A 16,310-nucleotide genomic window follows, 5' to 3' on the forward strand; every position below is an offset into this window, starting at 1 on the left:
ATGGGATATTTGTAGCCATTCATCTTCCACCAATACAATATCTCAAAATCATCTTTATCTTCTATAACCTTGTCAGAAAAATAAAAAGACAAATCATTCTCCACTTCCAAAGAACTTTCTTCTTCTCTCAACCTCTTAAAAGTTATCCACGGATCATCTATATTTTCGTCCACCCCATGATCATCTTCATTTATATTGACAGTTTTTCATTGTTGAGAATCATTGGTACTATGACTACCTCGAAGTGAAGCGTTATGTGATTTGTAAAAGTCATATAGACGATACAAATATAATTTCACACTCTCAACTATATCCTTAACCATATCACTGTCATAAACATTGGAAAGACAATAATTCAAATACTTTAAGTTGTACCGAGGATCAATGACCATAGCCAGAAACATCAATTTATTCATTTTTTCAAGCGAACCCCAATACTTATCAAACTTGGTCTTCACATTCATAGCCATCATACTTAGAACAGAGTTGGTATTGTTGCTCCATTTGTTTAAAGCAAATTAAATTTTATTAATTTCCTTATAACCAACATTAGAAGTCATATATGAAGATCCACTTATCGTTGTGGTGGTATCATAAAACCTCTTTAAAAACTTAATAAACGCACCTACAGTCAACCAATCAGATGTACTTGGGGGCCCCAATCTTTTATTTCCACGATCATCTTCCTCGAAGTAATCAACAAAATCTGAGTCTTCTTTCTCCTCTTCTAAAGTTCTAAAAGTTTTCTCAAATTTAATTGTATGTTCAAGCATTAAATAAGTAGAATTCCACCTAGTTGCCACATCTAAATAAACAAGAGCCTTACACTAAATTTTTTCTTGTTTCACGCAAGCTTTAAACTTTTCCATTCTCCTAGGTGATGATCGAACATATCTCACAGCATTACGAACACTAGCAATAGAATCATGCATATCTTTCAATCCATCATTCATAATAAGATTAATAATGTGGGCACAACACCTCACATGTAATAGTTCTCCATCTAAAACAACCGATTTCCAACTTTTAAGTCTTCTCTTAACATAAGAAATAGCCACATCATTAGAACTTGCATTATCAACGGTGATGGAAATTTTTTTTTCAATCCCCCATTCCAACAAACAACTCTCAATAATCTTCCCAATAGTCTCCCCCTTATGATTAGCAACTTGACAAAAGCTTAAAATCTTCTTATGCAAAACCCATTTAGAATCAATAAAATGTGCAGTGATGACCATGTAGTTCACATTTTGTAGCGAAATCCATGTGTCGGTAGTAAGACAAACTCTTTGAGAGCTTTTAACTAGAAATGATTTCAACTTTTTTTTTCTCCTTAAGATAAAGTTGATATACATCTCTAGCGATTGTGACTCTTAATGGAACATCAAACTTAGGACACGAAACACTACAAAAGTGTTTAAAACTCTTTGTCTCAACAAATTTGAACGATAACTCATTCATAATTATCATCTTAGCGCATGCTAGTCTACACGCTTGTTGGCTAAACAATGTCGTCACAAAGTTACTAGCATTAACTCCTTTTCCATCATTTGAAGGTACGAGAGTTAGGGTGGTTTGTCCTTTTTCTTCTTCTTTATATGGGTACTTTTTACATTGATTTCTTAAGTGCTTCCATAAAGTACTAGTTCCACAAGTATTACATCACATTCGTAATCTTTACCACAATAGTTAAACTTGCACCTAGCTCCATCATGACCACTTGCTTCCATTTTTGTGAAATGATCCCACATAGACGAGGTTGGTTTATTAGGTCTCTTTCGATTGGACTTGGGAGGTAGAGGTGGTATATTTGTAGGAGTTTGGCTAACATTAGGAGGGGGAGGAGGAGGAGGAGGAGGCATTTCATTATTACCGGTTCCACTTGCATTACTACTACTGTTGTCCATCTATAAAATAAACGAAACTAGTAAACAACTAATTACACCTACCTATACAATTGAAAAAAACAAACAAACACTATCTAACTGTATAAAGATTAACTCATAACAAACAAACACTATCTAACTTCTCAATAAACGGTATATGTACACACCACACAATAAAAATTAACTGTTAATAAACAAACACTATCCAACTTCTCAATAAACAAACACTATCTAGCTTCTCACTAACTGTATAAAGATTAATTAAATTAGTTTACTCACGGGGAAGTTTGAAAATGGTAATTCAGAAGTGTCTGATTCCGTGTCCGTTGTGACGACTTTGAAGAATCTATCTAACTGTTCTCAAGACACTGCGAGATTGAACAAAAATTAATGTATTAATAATCCCACTAATAGAACAATATCAGTAAATAGTAGAAATTCCACTTATAGAACAATATCATTAAATAGTAGAAATTGAAGAAAGTCGTTAAACCAAATTGTTCTGTATGTTATCAACCAAACATATATGTTATCTACTTGCTTTATTGAAGAAAATAGAGTCTCTATGTTATCTACTTGTTTTATTGAAGAAAATACCCCTAATGATGAGTCGTTCGTGAAGCTTGGAGCAGTAGGCGAGGCGAGGCGAGGCGGTGATTGGATCTGACGAGACGGAGACAGTCTGAGGAGAGCAGACGACTCGATCTGCAGTCGATGGCGAGAGAAACGGCATCCAGCGAGGATTTCAAGTCGATGGCGAGGGTTTGAAGACAGTACCGTTGCTCGGGCAGTGTAGTCGGGCTCGCTGCTTATGAGGTGAGGGGAGCAGTTGACTCTATTGGCAGTTGTTGGCGAGAGAAGCAACGTCTGACGAGGGTTACCCAACCCAAAAAAAAATCTAATCCAACCCAACCCTTGCGATTTGGGTTGGGTAGTCCGGGTTGGTCGGGTTATTGGGTTTTTTAAACACCCATAATTCTCTCAAGTACTGAATCCAGGTCTTGAACCAGGGCCCCCACCCTCTCACTGAGCTAAGAGATTTTGGTTTAGTGATTGGATCACAAATCAGTTATTCATTAGAGGATTGGTAGGGACTTGAGGAATAAGACGTAATCTCGGGGGTAAAACAGATATTTGATTCAACCGTTATTACGAACAACTTGTTAATGGTCGACTTGCTGATTATGGTTAAATCATGTGGACATAATATATCTACAGTGAGGGGAGTGCATTTATGGGCTTTAGTGGAGTGACCCATTAGTTAACGAATGGAGATTAATTTGGTCTAATGAGTTTAGCCAATTAATCTCAGATCGTTGGAGCCCATGATCTGTAGGTCTGCGAGGTCCCCTTACTAGCTCGTAACGGACGAGTTCTAGAATAGTGTGATAAGTTAATTTGAAATGTTCAAATTAGAATTAAGAGAATTAGTAATTATATGAGATATAATTATATGTTTAATTTTAGAATTAAACGAAATAGGAGAATTTATATATTTAAATATGATTTAAATATATAAAGATGGATATGTGTTAAAATTAATTTAATATTTGATATTAAATTAATTAATTTTATTTAATAATTAATTTATGAAATTAATTAAAATTTCATTTTTAAAATCAAAATTTGATTTTTAGATAAAATTGAAAAATTGGAAAACAATACACACAAAATAGAAAAAGATTGATATCCCAACATAGCAAGTTGTCATTATCTTGGCCTTGTCTTCTGTAAGCATGAGCTGCAACTCATGCAACTATTTTCTTTGCATGTTGATATACAATATAATGAAAAGATTGGAGTGAAAATCGTGCATTCAATCTATAGAGATTTTGAGAGAAAAATTGGTTTGAAGAAAGAGTTCTTCAGCTGATTTTCTGCAGTGAGCATTTCTCCTTCTACTCTTGATTCAAGCTTGTTTTGAGTCCCACAACTCAATCTAGTACACCAAGAGTGGGGAAGATCTTGAGGTGGTCTACAACAAGATTTGGAGAAGATAGCAACTGGTGGAGGAGCTTTGAAGAAGTTCTACAAGAGGTATGTCTTGAAACTATTTTTATCTACAAAAGCATGCTTTATATTTTGCCAAAATTAGTGAATTTGGATGCTTAGATGATCCTTGTCCTCCTACTGTTGTTAAAACAATCCTACATGTTGATTGAGGGAATACACGAAGAAGAGTTCTTCAAAGGTATGTCACTCGATTCCCTTTGGTTTTAAATGAAAACATGTTGTAATTTCCTCGATGATGCATAACTTGTATGTTTCTAAATGCTTTATTCTTTCACAATGGGTTTGGAACGATCTTGCTTTTGCTCAATGGTTCTCTTGTATAAGAGTTCCTTCAAGGTCCTCAAAGAGGTTAGGAATATATGTTGGATATGATCCCCCATCAATTATTAAATATCTTAAACATTTGATGTGTGATGTATTTACTGCTAGATTTGCTAATTGTCATTGTAATGAGACAAAATTTCCAACATTAAGGGCAGGAATTAAGAAGTTGGAAAAAAATTACATAGAATGTATTGTTATTGTCTCATTTAGATCCCCGTATAGATCAATGTGAACTTGAAGTTCATCAAATAATTCATTTGCAAAATATAGTAAATCAGTTACCAAATGAATTTATAGATGCTAAGAAAGTAACTAAATCACATATACTATCTGTAAATGTTCCATAAAAAAAATTGATATCCCAACATAGCAAGTTGTCATTAATGAGTTTGGAACACGCCAGAAGTGTGGTAAACCAATGGGTTCCAAAGATAAAAATCATCGAAAAGGAATAATAATTGATAGTAAAAACGACTTGGTTGAGGATGTAATACCCATAAAGGAACCCTTGACATGACTAATGAGAAAGATGAGATACCTAAAGATAATAATGAGATTTCAATAAATTATGTCATGATAGGAAAAAGATGGAACCGGACTCATGCAGTTATCGACAACATTCTTCCATATAGTGTTGCTCTTGATATTATATCTGAAAATGAGGATTCTTAACCAAAATACGTTGAATAATGTCGATATAAAAAAGATTGGCTTCAGTAGAAAGAAGCAATCGAGGAAGAATGAAAATCACTTTCAAAACTTCAGGTTTTTTTACCAGTAGTTCAAACATCAGATGGTGTTAAACATGTTGGATACAAATGGGTATTTGTGAGGAAAAAAAAATAAAAATATGAGGTCACTGAAGAAACTTGTGAAGGCCCTGAACGGAAATGTGGGGATCGGTCCCAATTTTAGTTTTACACAGAACACAAATTAAAGTCACAAAATTATGCAGAAAAGGAAATTTACAGCATGTCACAATATAAAAATTAAAAAAAGGAAATTAGGGTTTCAAGAAACCTTTACCTTTAAAGTGTTGGGGTTGATGCCTTAAATCTCGTAGTCCTATAGTTTGTAATTGTAATGTAGAAACATCTTATTTATTTAATAAAGTATATGGTGTTTTATTTCATTTTTAGTTTCATTAACCACAAACCAATAAACCAAGATCCAAGGTTATCTTGTAGCTTAAACATGTATGTAGAGACATACGGAAAGATCATATTTAAGTGATAACCTAAATAGTATGTAGTAGATGGATAAGGCTGGATACCTTATCCTGGTGACACTACGAGTATGACCCGCTTTGTAGATGTTACAATTGTTGTAAAGTGCTACAAATGATCTGATCCTGATCATTCATGTGGAGACATGGGAGCGAGGATATTCTATACAAAGGAGTTTGTATAAGATCGGACCACGAAATGACTAGTCTTATTATATAACGCCGTTTATAATAGAGACTTACATTTCACCAGGATGACCATAGGTGACATGACTTAAATCCTGAGTGAGTTGTGAACTCCTACCCATAAAGATGGTCCTTTGATTTGTATTGGTGAGAGTCGTCAGATCTTCGACTCAACAAGCCTACCATTTTGGGGACTCGTTTGATTGGGGGGTTGAGAACACAGCTACACAAGACATAATTCACTCATTCCCCAAGGTATGGGAACGTAGATAAATTACCGCCTTAAAGGCTGAAAAATGTGATGCCATACTCTCTCTTGGCTTGAAAGAAGTCTAGTCATAGTTGGATTATGATTTATTGTTCATTAGAGAGATCATTGATACTTAGGGAGTTAGATGTAACTACAGGGGCAAAACAGTCATTTTGGCCCAACTGTACTTACGAGCAATTTGTGAAGGGTCATCGCACTGTTGACTAGTTATATCCAATTGACACAGAAATATATTTGTAATGCGAATAATGCAGCTGTCGGTCTTTAGTGGAGTGTCTGACAGTTAATGGATGTTGAATAATTTAATTAAAGAGTTTAATTAATTATTTAAGTTCCATTGGAGCTTCAATCTACAGATCCATGAGGTTTCCTCTATAGCTCAATAGAGATTAAATGAGAATCAATTTTGGATGATTTGAATTGTTCAAATTAATTAAGGGAATTAATTATATGTGATATAATTAATTCTAGTAATTATATTAATTATATGTGATATAATTAATTCTACTTAATTATATATGATATAATTACTATAATGCATTTGATACATTATTTGAGAGGAAATAAATATTTGAATTTGATTCAAATATTAATTATGTAAATTAGATTCATATAATTAAGTTTAATATAAATAGGATTAAGATTAAATATCGTGCATTGTTCAGAAAATGAAAACTATAGGTTATATTGTATTTGATACAATATTAAACTATAGGTTATGTGTTATACTAGATATAACATATAGTTTAATATATATTATATGATAAGGTAGTTATCATGTATTTATATGTTAAATTATTTTAATTTATTTTGGAATGGTTTTGGGAGGGAGTTATAACTCCTTTCCCTTTATTTCTCTCTATTTTAGTGTATGTGTGGAGGTAGTGCTCAAAGAGATTGAAGTTTTTCTCTAGAAAAACAGTTTTTCCTCCCAATCATTTCCACTCTTCCAAAAACCTAAGAGCCCACAACTCCTTGGTGATTCTCATCCCATTAGAGAATACAGGAGGCTCTTTTTCGTGGTGGTGGCCATTTGGATCGAGTTTGTTCGTGATAGATCCAAAAAAAGAAAATATGTGAAAAAGGGTTATTCAAAGGTAAGTTTTCTCTCACCCTAATTCTCTCATTTCCTTTTTATTTGCATGTTGTAAATTTATGATTATGCATAACATTTGTACTCTGTAATTTTGATTATGTGAAAATAAATTTTTGATTGATCTCCACGCTTCCGCTCAAGGACCTTCAAAGGTTCCTTCAATTGGTATCAAAGCCAGGTTTTCATCTCCAATTTTTATTGTTCCAAATTTTAATTTTACAAAATTGGTGGGTAGCATTCTATATATGTTCATGTGATGAATGTTTGTGAATGTAAATGATTTGTTATTATTGGATGTTTTCGAGATTGGACTGTTTAGATTTATCGCTTTCAATTTACAAATTGGTTTGTAAGCACCCCTATTTTGGGCATTATTGTTTGCGATCGAGTCTGTAATTTAAAGTTTTAAGTCGCTCGTGTTGTTCCCGGTGTGTTTCGGAGGAAAAACAAAGCAACGTTACAATGAGGAAGAGATCGCTCAGTGTTTGCTAAGAGATCACGTAGCATTTTCTAAGAGATCGCATAACGTTTGCTAAGAGATCACTCAACATTTGCAGAGAGATCGTGTAGAATTTGCAAAGAAATCACATAGCGTTTGCTAAGAGATCGTGTAGCATTTCTTAAAAGATTGCGTAGCAATGACTAGGACCATCGTCTAGCGCATGACTTTTTTTCATCGTTCTTAACCCCTGGGTCCATTTTTGCATTTTTGCCCGCCGAAAAATTCGCGCACAAAAATTGGGCCACGGGGTAGCCCCGTCGAGCCCAATAGCCATTTGGGCACCAAATGAGCTCTGTTCACAAAAACCATCTGGTGACCGGCTTTTCATCGTTCTTGACCCCTCGGTCCGTTTTCACATTTTCGGCCTCCGAAAAGTTCGCGCACAAAATTTGGGCCCCAGGGCAGCCCCGCCAGGCCCCATAGCCATTTGGGGCAACAAATGAGCTCCGTTCACAAGACCATTTGGCGCACGGTTTTTTTTCATCATTCTTAACCCCTGAGTCCATTTTCACGTTTTTGCTCAACGGAAAGTTCGCACACAAAAATTGGGCCTCAAAGCAGCCCCAACGGGTTTGATAACCATTTGGGGCACCAAATGAGCTCCGTTCACAAAACCATTTCTCTACCTCTATCTTCTGCTATAAAGATAGGGTTTTGGAGGTTTGTAGCTGGCTATGGGTGTTGGTCGCCATTTTTTGCACTCCTAGAAAGATTGGAGGATCGACCACAGGAGGGTCTATTCAAATCTGTCACACGAATGTGGTTTCTTTCAGGCTCACTTGTGTGCTCAACTCTTTCTACTCCCAATGCTTTCACCTTTGTTCTTGTTTCATTCGACGAAAGGTTCTTTCTATTTCAGGATATGGCTCAACAAGGCAAGGCCTTCTTCTCATGCATCCACCTCTTCTTGGCAAAACAAACAACATAAAGAGATAGATTTTTCCTGAAATAGAGTCAATGCAGATGCATTGTCACAGTCAACAATAAACTTAAAAATTACACTGGTCCCTGACAACGACATCAAAAAATTGATCGACTGAATGTATGAGTGATGTGGTATTTTGTTTTGCTCACATGTGTACGTGGTCAAGTTATAATATTAAAATGACTTGTAAAGTCGAGTATCGTCCATGGGATCAAGTTAACGGTTATTGTTTAGCTATCTCATAATTGTGTCAATTTTAGCTAAAGAATCAAAATCGAGTTAGAATTTGTAGTTTTGTAAAGCAATAAAAGAAAGCAATAAAAGTGTTTAGAAAATATGAGAATAAGAGTGTTCTAGGGTATTGAATCCATTAATTACTTCATTAGATCTACTCTAATCAATTCATGGAATCATGTATGAATATTATGTCTAAGTCTAGAAACTTAACTCAAGATTATTTTCTCTAAAAAATAACCTATTCTCATATAACTTAATTGATAAATATATCTCGAAATCATATTAAGAAACAAGACATTAGGAATTATCATCAACAACTTTCACTATTAACTTAACTATGAGCATGAAAGATTAATAATGATTTGTGATATAGATCCAGTAAAACATTTATTCTCTCAATTAAACATTCAACCTAGCAAATCATCAATGGCCAACCAATAAGAATGAAATACAATATCATTAAATAGCAAAGAGTTCCACAATATCCATGAAAAGAACTAAACACAATCTAAATTTAGAACAACTTCATCAATTCAAGCAAGTTTAGCCACTCATAGCTTGCACAAACATATTTTCATACATCAGTTCAAGTATAAGATTTAGAGAAAGGAAAGGGAACCAAAGAAGAATCCTCTCGAAGACTTCTTTGATCTCTTGAATCCTCCAAACTCTCCTTGATCGTCACATCGGGAACTCGAACAGCCTTTAAAATATCCCTTAAATTCTCTGACTTTTTAGCACAAACTCTCTTTATGTCAGAATTTCATTCTTGGTGTCTCTTTTTGGGTGCAATTCTCCTCTTTCTTGGTGTAATTCTCAAAATGTTGAAGATCGACCAAATGAATAGAGGAAGCAAACTTGGAGCCCAAGATCTTTCCTAAAATGCAGGATTTTTCATTTATGAAAAGGCAATGTTGCAACACTTGGCTGCATACTTAATACGTGCCGCCTTTTTTTGTCACTAAGTCGTAGTGTAACAACGTTACGCCCTAGCGTAGTGATGCTCCAATTAGGGTAGCTACTACCTTTCAACATAACGGGGCAACGTAGCTACTCTGTGCGTTACAGTGTCCGTTTAATGACAGATAAAAGATGACAGTTGGCAGATCTTCACATCTTCATGTTTTCTTCCTTCTTTTCTTCCTTCTCTTTAATCCATTGCTCGGTTTTGACTTATTTAGGCATAATTTAGTCCTTTTTAGCTCACTTTGAATATATTTCCATTATCGAACACAAAACCTAAAAATCACTAGAAAACACATTCAATGTTATAAAATCATATAACAAATCATCCTAAATCTAACGTGGTAAGTAGCCCTTAGTGGAAATTTAATTGCACAAAAAATTTGAGGAAGAGCAAAAAAAAAAGGGCAGGGGACAAATTTGTTATTGAAGCAACTAGAGGAGGAAAATAGCAGTTTGAACCGAACCAACAAAGGTTGTGAAGACATAGTTAAAAGGAAAAAAAACATAAAAGTAATAAAGAACCTTAATATGGAAATCGAAACCCAAAAATCCCACTAAAAAAACCTACAGATCTAACGTATTCTCAGAAATCGAAACCCAAAAATCTAAAGAAAAAAACCTACTCGAGACATCGAAACCCAAAGATCCATTGAAGAAAAAAAAAAAAAAAAACCCTATAGATCTAACATATTCTTTGAAAACCAAAACCCAAAATCCAAGGAAAAACCTACTAAGGACATCAAAACCCAAAAATCAATCGAACAAAAAAAACCTACAGATCTAACATGTAGATAAATTTGATTGGGCCTCAAAAAATCGTGGAAAAATTGAACATGGAACAAAAAAACATAAGGAGAAGACAAATCCAAAACCCATAACAAAAACTAAAAAAAAAAAAAAAAACGAAAAAACGAAAGAGGAAGAAGAAACTTAATCGGATCTATACAAAATAACCACATACATAATAGATCTTCGAGAAAAAAAAAATGAAAATAGGCTTAGAAGAATATACAGAGAAGAGTGATTCAACAAGAAAAAACCCAAAAACTCTGGGAAGAAAAATGGACGAGATGATGAAAATGAACCACGCAGATGAAGAAGAGAGAAGATGAAAGAGATAGAGATAATGTGAAAAAATAGTTGAGTGAAAGACAACGATCAGAGGAGACTTAAAAGAAAGAGTAATTTAAAATGCACTGAATCAGGAGAGTTAAATCAAGAATAAGACTGTGAGTTACTGGGCCAAACAAAAAAAAGTTCACACAACCCAACTCTCCTAATTTTATCCAACGTCCCCTAAATACAAAGTTTTATTTTAATTTGAACAAAAATCTGAATAAGAACATAAATAAAAATTAAATCTTATTTTAACTTATCCGATCATGTACTGGGGCAGGGCAAAAAAATATTGGAAGAGGCCAACTTTGATATTTCAAAGATTTATCATACTTTTAAAATCTAAAAATTTGAGAGAACAAATTGAGAATCTTAAAATATTTAATTCTAATTCTTTTAATTTAAGAGGGGCAAATGTCTTCCCCTCTTTCAGTGTCATAAAATTTTATGTGCTTCCACCTACTGAGCATGAAATCTCAATCAGAAGACCATTTTAAGAAATAAATAAAAAAGCAGATGAAAACTGGCTTCAGTAACATTATCTCTATCAGCAATGTTTGCAACTACAAACCTATTCTAAATTCTAATTGTCTTTGCCTTTTGAAATATCACATGGTAATTGGTAAATGCAACACAAAGCTCTCCAATCATGGATTCTCCTTCATGGGGCTTGAAGATCGATTCATGGGGCTCGAAGATCGGTTCACTGGGCTTGCAGGACAGTTTTCTTCCGTTTCTGAAGTTGGAAGTTTCTGAGGTGCATTTCGCAGGAAGCTTCTAGCATAAATCGAACCAAAGACCAGAACCTGAACATGATTGAAAAAGAAAAAAAACCAAGAGTTATGATTGAGAACTTCGAAACTGTTATTAGACATTAGCAAAGGATTGAAATCACGACTTACAGCTCCAATCCATTGTTCCCAGCTAAGAGGATGAGAAAACCATACACAAGATAACATGATGCTGACCAACTTCAACCAAAAAAGAAAAAGGAAAAGAGTATGGCTCAGCATAATAAGAAACACGACCAAGAAATCGAATCGGAATGTATAAAAGTTGATGAGATTTAAGAGTTAACCTGTCTTGTTGTCATTATGGTGGCAAAAGTCAGAGCTCCAAAAGTTCGAATTGTGTAAGAAATAAAAAATTGACTAGCAGTTGCTACCTGTGGGAGTCAACATTAGTACCGCTCACTATCCATTTATTCAAGCTAAGACTTTTAACAATCAAATGAAATGAAGAAGAATGTGAAGAGGAACAACTTAAATTCGAAGCAGAGTAAAGGTTACTCACTGTGGAGAGAAATGCAATGTCGAAGAAACAATCCTTATGAAGATAAACAAAATCAATTGCAGGAAGTAGATGGCCTTGTAATATAAGACCTACGTTACAAAGCAAAAGGTTTGAACTGAATATCAATTTGAAACTTTTGCAGTTCAAATACTATTAAGTGCCATGCATATTAGAAAGAAAAAGATTTGATCAATTAAGCAAACACTCCTTCACAGCAGAAAATTTTGATCCCAGAATGAATTAAACTAATGGCCTAACATCGCCCACCCCAACTTCCGTTTCCTAGTATACATGTTTCTCTGGACTCTCATAATCACATAATCTGGAGATGAGAGTTCAATTCTGTGAAACAAGTTCTGATTTTCAATCTCAACGAGTACTCAGTGTAATCATTGCACCTTTCTCCCTCTTAAAAGTTTTCCTTTTCTTTTTGATACCAACATTGCTATACAATCCTCAACTAATCTCATGAAAGCACAACCTGACATTGCAACTGCAGCATCTTGTTGTTATGAAACATATAGGATTATAATATCCTAGGCATAACATTCTAATTCCAAGGTAGGTGACCACCTGGATTTGCACCAACCCAAAATCTTTACCTTTTTTCTTCTTCTTCTTTTTTTTTTTTTTTTTTTTTTTGGTCTCTTGACCACTAGGTGGCCATGAAGTTTCTAAATGTTCAATCACAGTCAGAAAAATACAAGATGCAATGCAATCCAAAGTATCCTCCATGAAATCAATTGAAATGAATCATCGAAGGTCAAAATGAGTTTACCAGGTCAACAATGAGAGCAGGGAACTGACCTGTCAGACTAAGAATGCAAGAACACAAAGTTGTGTAGAAAATTTGATTGTGGATGTCCATATTATAGCCTTTGAAAAGTTTATCTTGAAATGTGCTTGTAAAGCCATCAAACCTGTTAATGCCGAGTATTAGAGATTTATATGCTTACTTTATACATTGAGAGATTTAAAATGTAACAATGAGCATAAGATAATGGTAAAAGATAAAGCATCATGGACATGGACACAATAAAAGATAAAACCTTATAACTAATGCAAATTTTACTTGCCCCTAAAATCGAGCTCGAGTGCACCACTCCAATAAATTCAAGAAGAAATAGTATCATCAATATATATGCTAAATGTATGGTTCTCAAACTATTCTCTCTCAATGATACCTTCCAAATATTGCTTTTCCATTGTTCTCCTCCCAGGAGGGGAAGGCAAGCGTTATTATCTGTTGTCAATTTTCTATATTTCCTCCCTTGTAGTTATCTACCATTTTCATGATAGTTCTAAACTAAAAATTCAAAATAGAAGGGAAACGAATATATCATCCTTCAACTTCAATATAATGAGTTACAAAATATTACCCAAGATAACCAATCATAAGTGAGACACCCCAAACCGTGCTTTCCCTTCCTCTATCGTATGGACTAATCTCAGCTGATGCCTACAATTGAGGGAAAATTTAATAATCATTTGTAACTGGATTTAGGGTGTAGCATTAGCAACAGAAAAATGAAAACAAACTTCAAAAGTATTATTGATATCTGATCTACCATATCGATATCTTCTCTACATGTTGCCATATAGGGACAAAAATAAACACTAACATATGTATGATTTAATCCATGAATTAGTACCAAAGCCTAGACATGTAAAGGTGCAGACCACATCTTGAAGCAATTAAATTGATGAGAGGTGAGTGACATGGCATGACACTCACCAGATAATAAAGATAAAAAATCTAAAGATGGCCTAAAAGTAAAAAGAACTATTTATTTCCAAAAACTAAATCACCACTTGACAAGCTTTCACTATTCAAGAAATTCAGAAAATTTAAACGGAAATTCAGACAGTTCCAGTTAGTTTTGATTCTTCAAAATGTTGAAGTTAACAGAAGAGAACGTTCTGTGGCATAAGTTGGTAGTTACAAGCTGACTTTGAACGTCCTTTTTCATGGGTAACTTTGGCACTAGACAATAAATTGCATGAGGTGCCAAAAAAGACAAAGTAGGTTGTTACAATTTCCCCAACTCACACAAATGCTTGAGAGAGGGGGGAGGGAGCGGGGAGCAGGGAGCTGGTGCCTACAAACAAAGCCTTACCGGATAGAGAACAAATATCGAACAACCCAGAGTCACAATAAGAGCCAGCAAATAGTCATGACCCTTATATTTCTTTTGCATAATAATGGTACCCCACACCTGTATAACAATGGATAACACTAAAACAATTAGTCACTCAAGAATCTAATGCCAATTCAATCAACAACGATGCCTCTCCACTACAAATTGAAGGTAAATCAAATACTAGAACGGGAAAAAATAAGAATGCAGATTAAGATAGAGTAATAACTACATCAACAAAGACATTAAAAACTCTCACCATGACAGGTATCATTTTAGCACACTTAGCCAGAGTTTGAACAGGAAAACTGACATACTTGAGGGCCTATAGAAAAACATGAGACGATCAAACATGAATATGACTGGATGATATAAAATACCCACAAAAATAGTTTATACAGTAGCAAAGGAATATGTAGTGTGCCACATTCGGAGAAAACAAGTCAGCTTACCTCATACTGACATGTGGTGGTCAATATATTTGTTATTGAAACAAGGCAGTATTTGTAAACTGGAGCTACAGGGTCCACTGTCTTTTTACTTGCCTATGTAGATCAAGAGAATCAATAGATACTTCAGAAAAGAAAGTATTCATAGTGTAAAATTTGAGTGGTTAAGTACACAAAGGACAGGTCGACAGTAGCATAAAGCAAATTCTAGTAGCAATTCACCGGGAGTAATTTAAGTTTACTCAAAAACCCTCGAGGAGTACACATAAAAGAACAAGGATTGCAGGAAGTATCGAATATCAGGCTCTTACCAGTAGAACACCTGCAGAAACTGCAGAAGTGGTGATGCGGTTACAAAAAACAAGAAACAAGGAATGCTTAAAATAATCTTTGTTCGTCCCATATGGAACTCTCATGATCTTTTCCTGCAAATAACACAGACAAAGTGAGCTAAATAACTTATGGCAAGTTCTCTCTATGAAATTGCAACAAGACAGACAAATAGCTTTGCAGAAGTCCAAGACAGCAGTTTACATTTAGACTATCAATCAAGCATACAATTGAGCAAATGATATGTCAATAGTCCACTAGTCTACAGCAAGTACAAACCGCACCAGACCAATTCAAGGATCGCATGAGGAGACCAGGCATTAACAATGGACATTACCGTTATAGTTAAGTTACTCCTAAATGTTTCAATATACCCACACCCTTCTTCATTTCCTGCAAATTTCCTTCCTTAATCCTTGCACAACTGCTAAAACTAGAACGAGGAAACACTGAAAACATGTACTTGACAACCGATGAAGACAAAACATCAAAAGCTTAAGTTAATCAGCGAATTGAAAAACATGTACATTCTAAAACAATCAAAACTGTTGATTCGATCAAATATCAAACTCAGGAGCCGAAGGCACAAAATTCCGACAATAATGAAGAATCAAAAAGAGGTAAAACACGAAAAAATGTTGGGAAAGTGACCTGTAAGACTCCATAGGTGACAAGGGTGGTCATGATTCCGGCCACCGCAAATAACCCTTTCCATAGTTTATTGTCTTTATGGGTAGGTTCGGCCATAACCCAACAACAGTCTCTACTGTAACGTCCGACGCTTTATTTTCCGATTGTCGAAGAACATCGATTCCATTTCTCGAGAATCAAGAGGAAGAAAAGAAGAAGAGAGCCATAAGAGGCGTAGAGCTCATAGATGCAGAGCTGAAACTGTGAGAAAAGTGGCGACGCAGAGAAGAATGGGAAGGATGTTGAAGATGACTGGTTAATGCAACGCACGACGATTTCGGATCAAAGAGATTCGAGGGAAGTGGGTGTAAGAAAAAAGGCCTAAAAAGGGAGTCTTTACTGTTTTGCGCCCGAATCGTTTCTCCGGCGTCATTCTCTCCTTCCTTTACTTTTTGTTCTTCGATTTTTTTTTTCTTTTACAACTTTTTTTTTCTGTTTTTGTGCTTTATTTTTATTTATTTATATTCCTTTTGAATATGATTAATGAAAATTCAGATCTCTTACCTCAGTTTGAAAATATAAGTACGAGGAGCTATTCTCATTTTGGTATTTTTGTATGTATTCTAACTTGCCATTTTTTTTGTTTAACTAATACATGTTCTAAAAAGATATGTAGTTCATATTTATGCCTCATTTGTTAACCATCTCATTTTTTATTTTTTA

General features: G+C 34.7%; 1 protein-coding gene across 1 annotated transcript; it reads right to left on the reverse strand.

Moving 5' to 3' along the window:
* Positions 1–11,223: 11,223 nt before the first annotated feature.
* LOC120087649 (UDP-galactose/UDP-glucose transporter 5B-like) lies at positions 11,224–16,080 on the reverse strand. The gene is made up of 11 exons (XM_039044491.1): positions 15,609–16,080; positions 14,939–15,052; positions 14,631–14,723; positions 14,438–14,503; positions 14,158–14,256; positions 13,420–13,499; positions 12,848–12,960; positions 12,041–12,129; positions 11,826–11,912; positions 11,650–11,718; positions 11,224–11,553 (listed from the first exon to the last, which is right to left on the reverse strand). The coding sequence occupies exons 1-11, from the start codon at positions 15,702–15,704 to the stop codon at positions 11,395–11,397; spliced, it is 1,065 nt and encodes a 354-aa protein (XP_038900419.1). The 5' UTR covers positions 15,705–16,080; the 3' UTR covers positions 11,224–11,394.
* Between the last annotated feature and the right edge of the window lie 230 nt (positions 16,081–16,310).

The sequence above is a fragment of the Benincasa hispida genome, chromosome 10 (assembly GCF_009727055.1).
Source record: "Benincasa hispida cultivar B227 chromosome 10, ASM972705v1, whole genome shotgun sequence".
In the NCBI taxonomy this organism is placed as follows: Eukaryota; Viridiplantae; Streptophyta; class Magnoliopsida; order Cucurbitales; family Cucurbitaceae; genus Benincasa; species Benincasa hispida.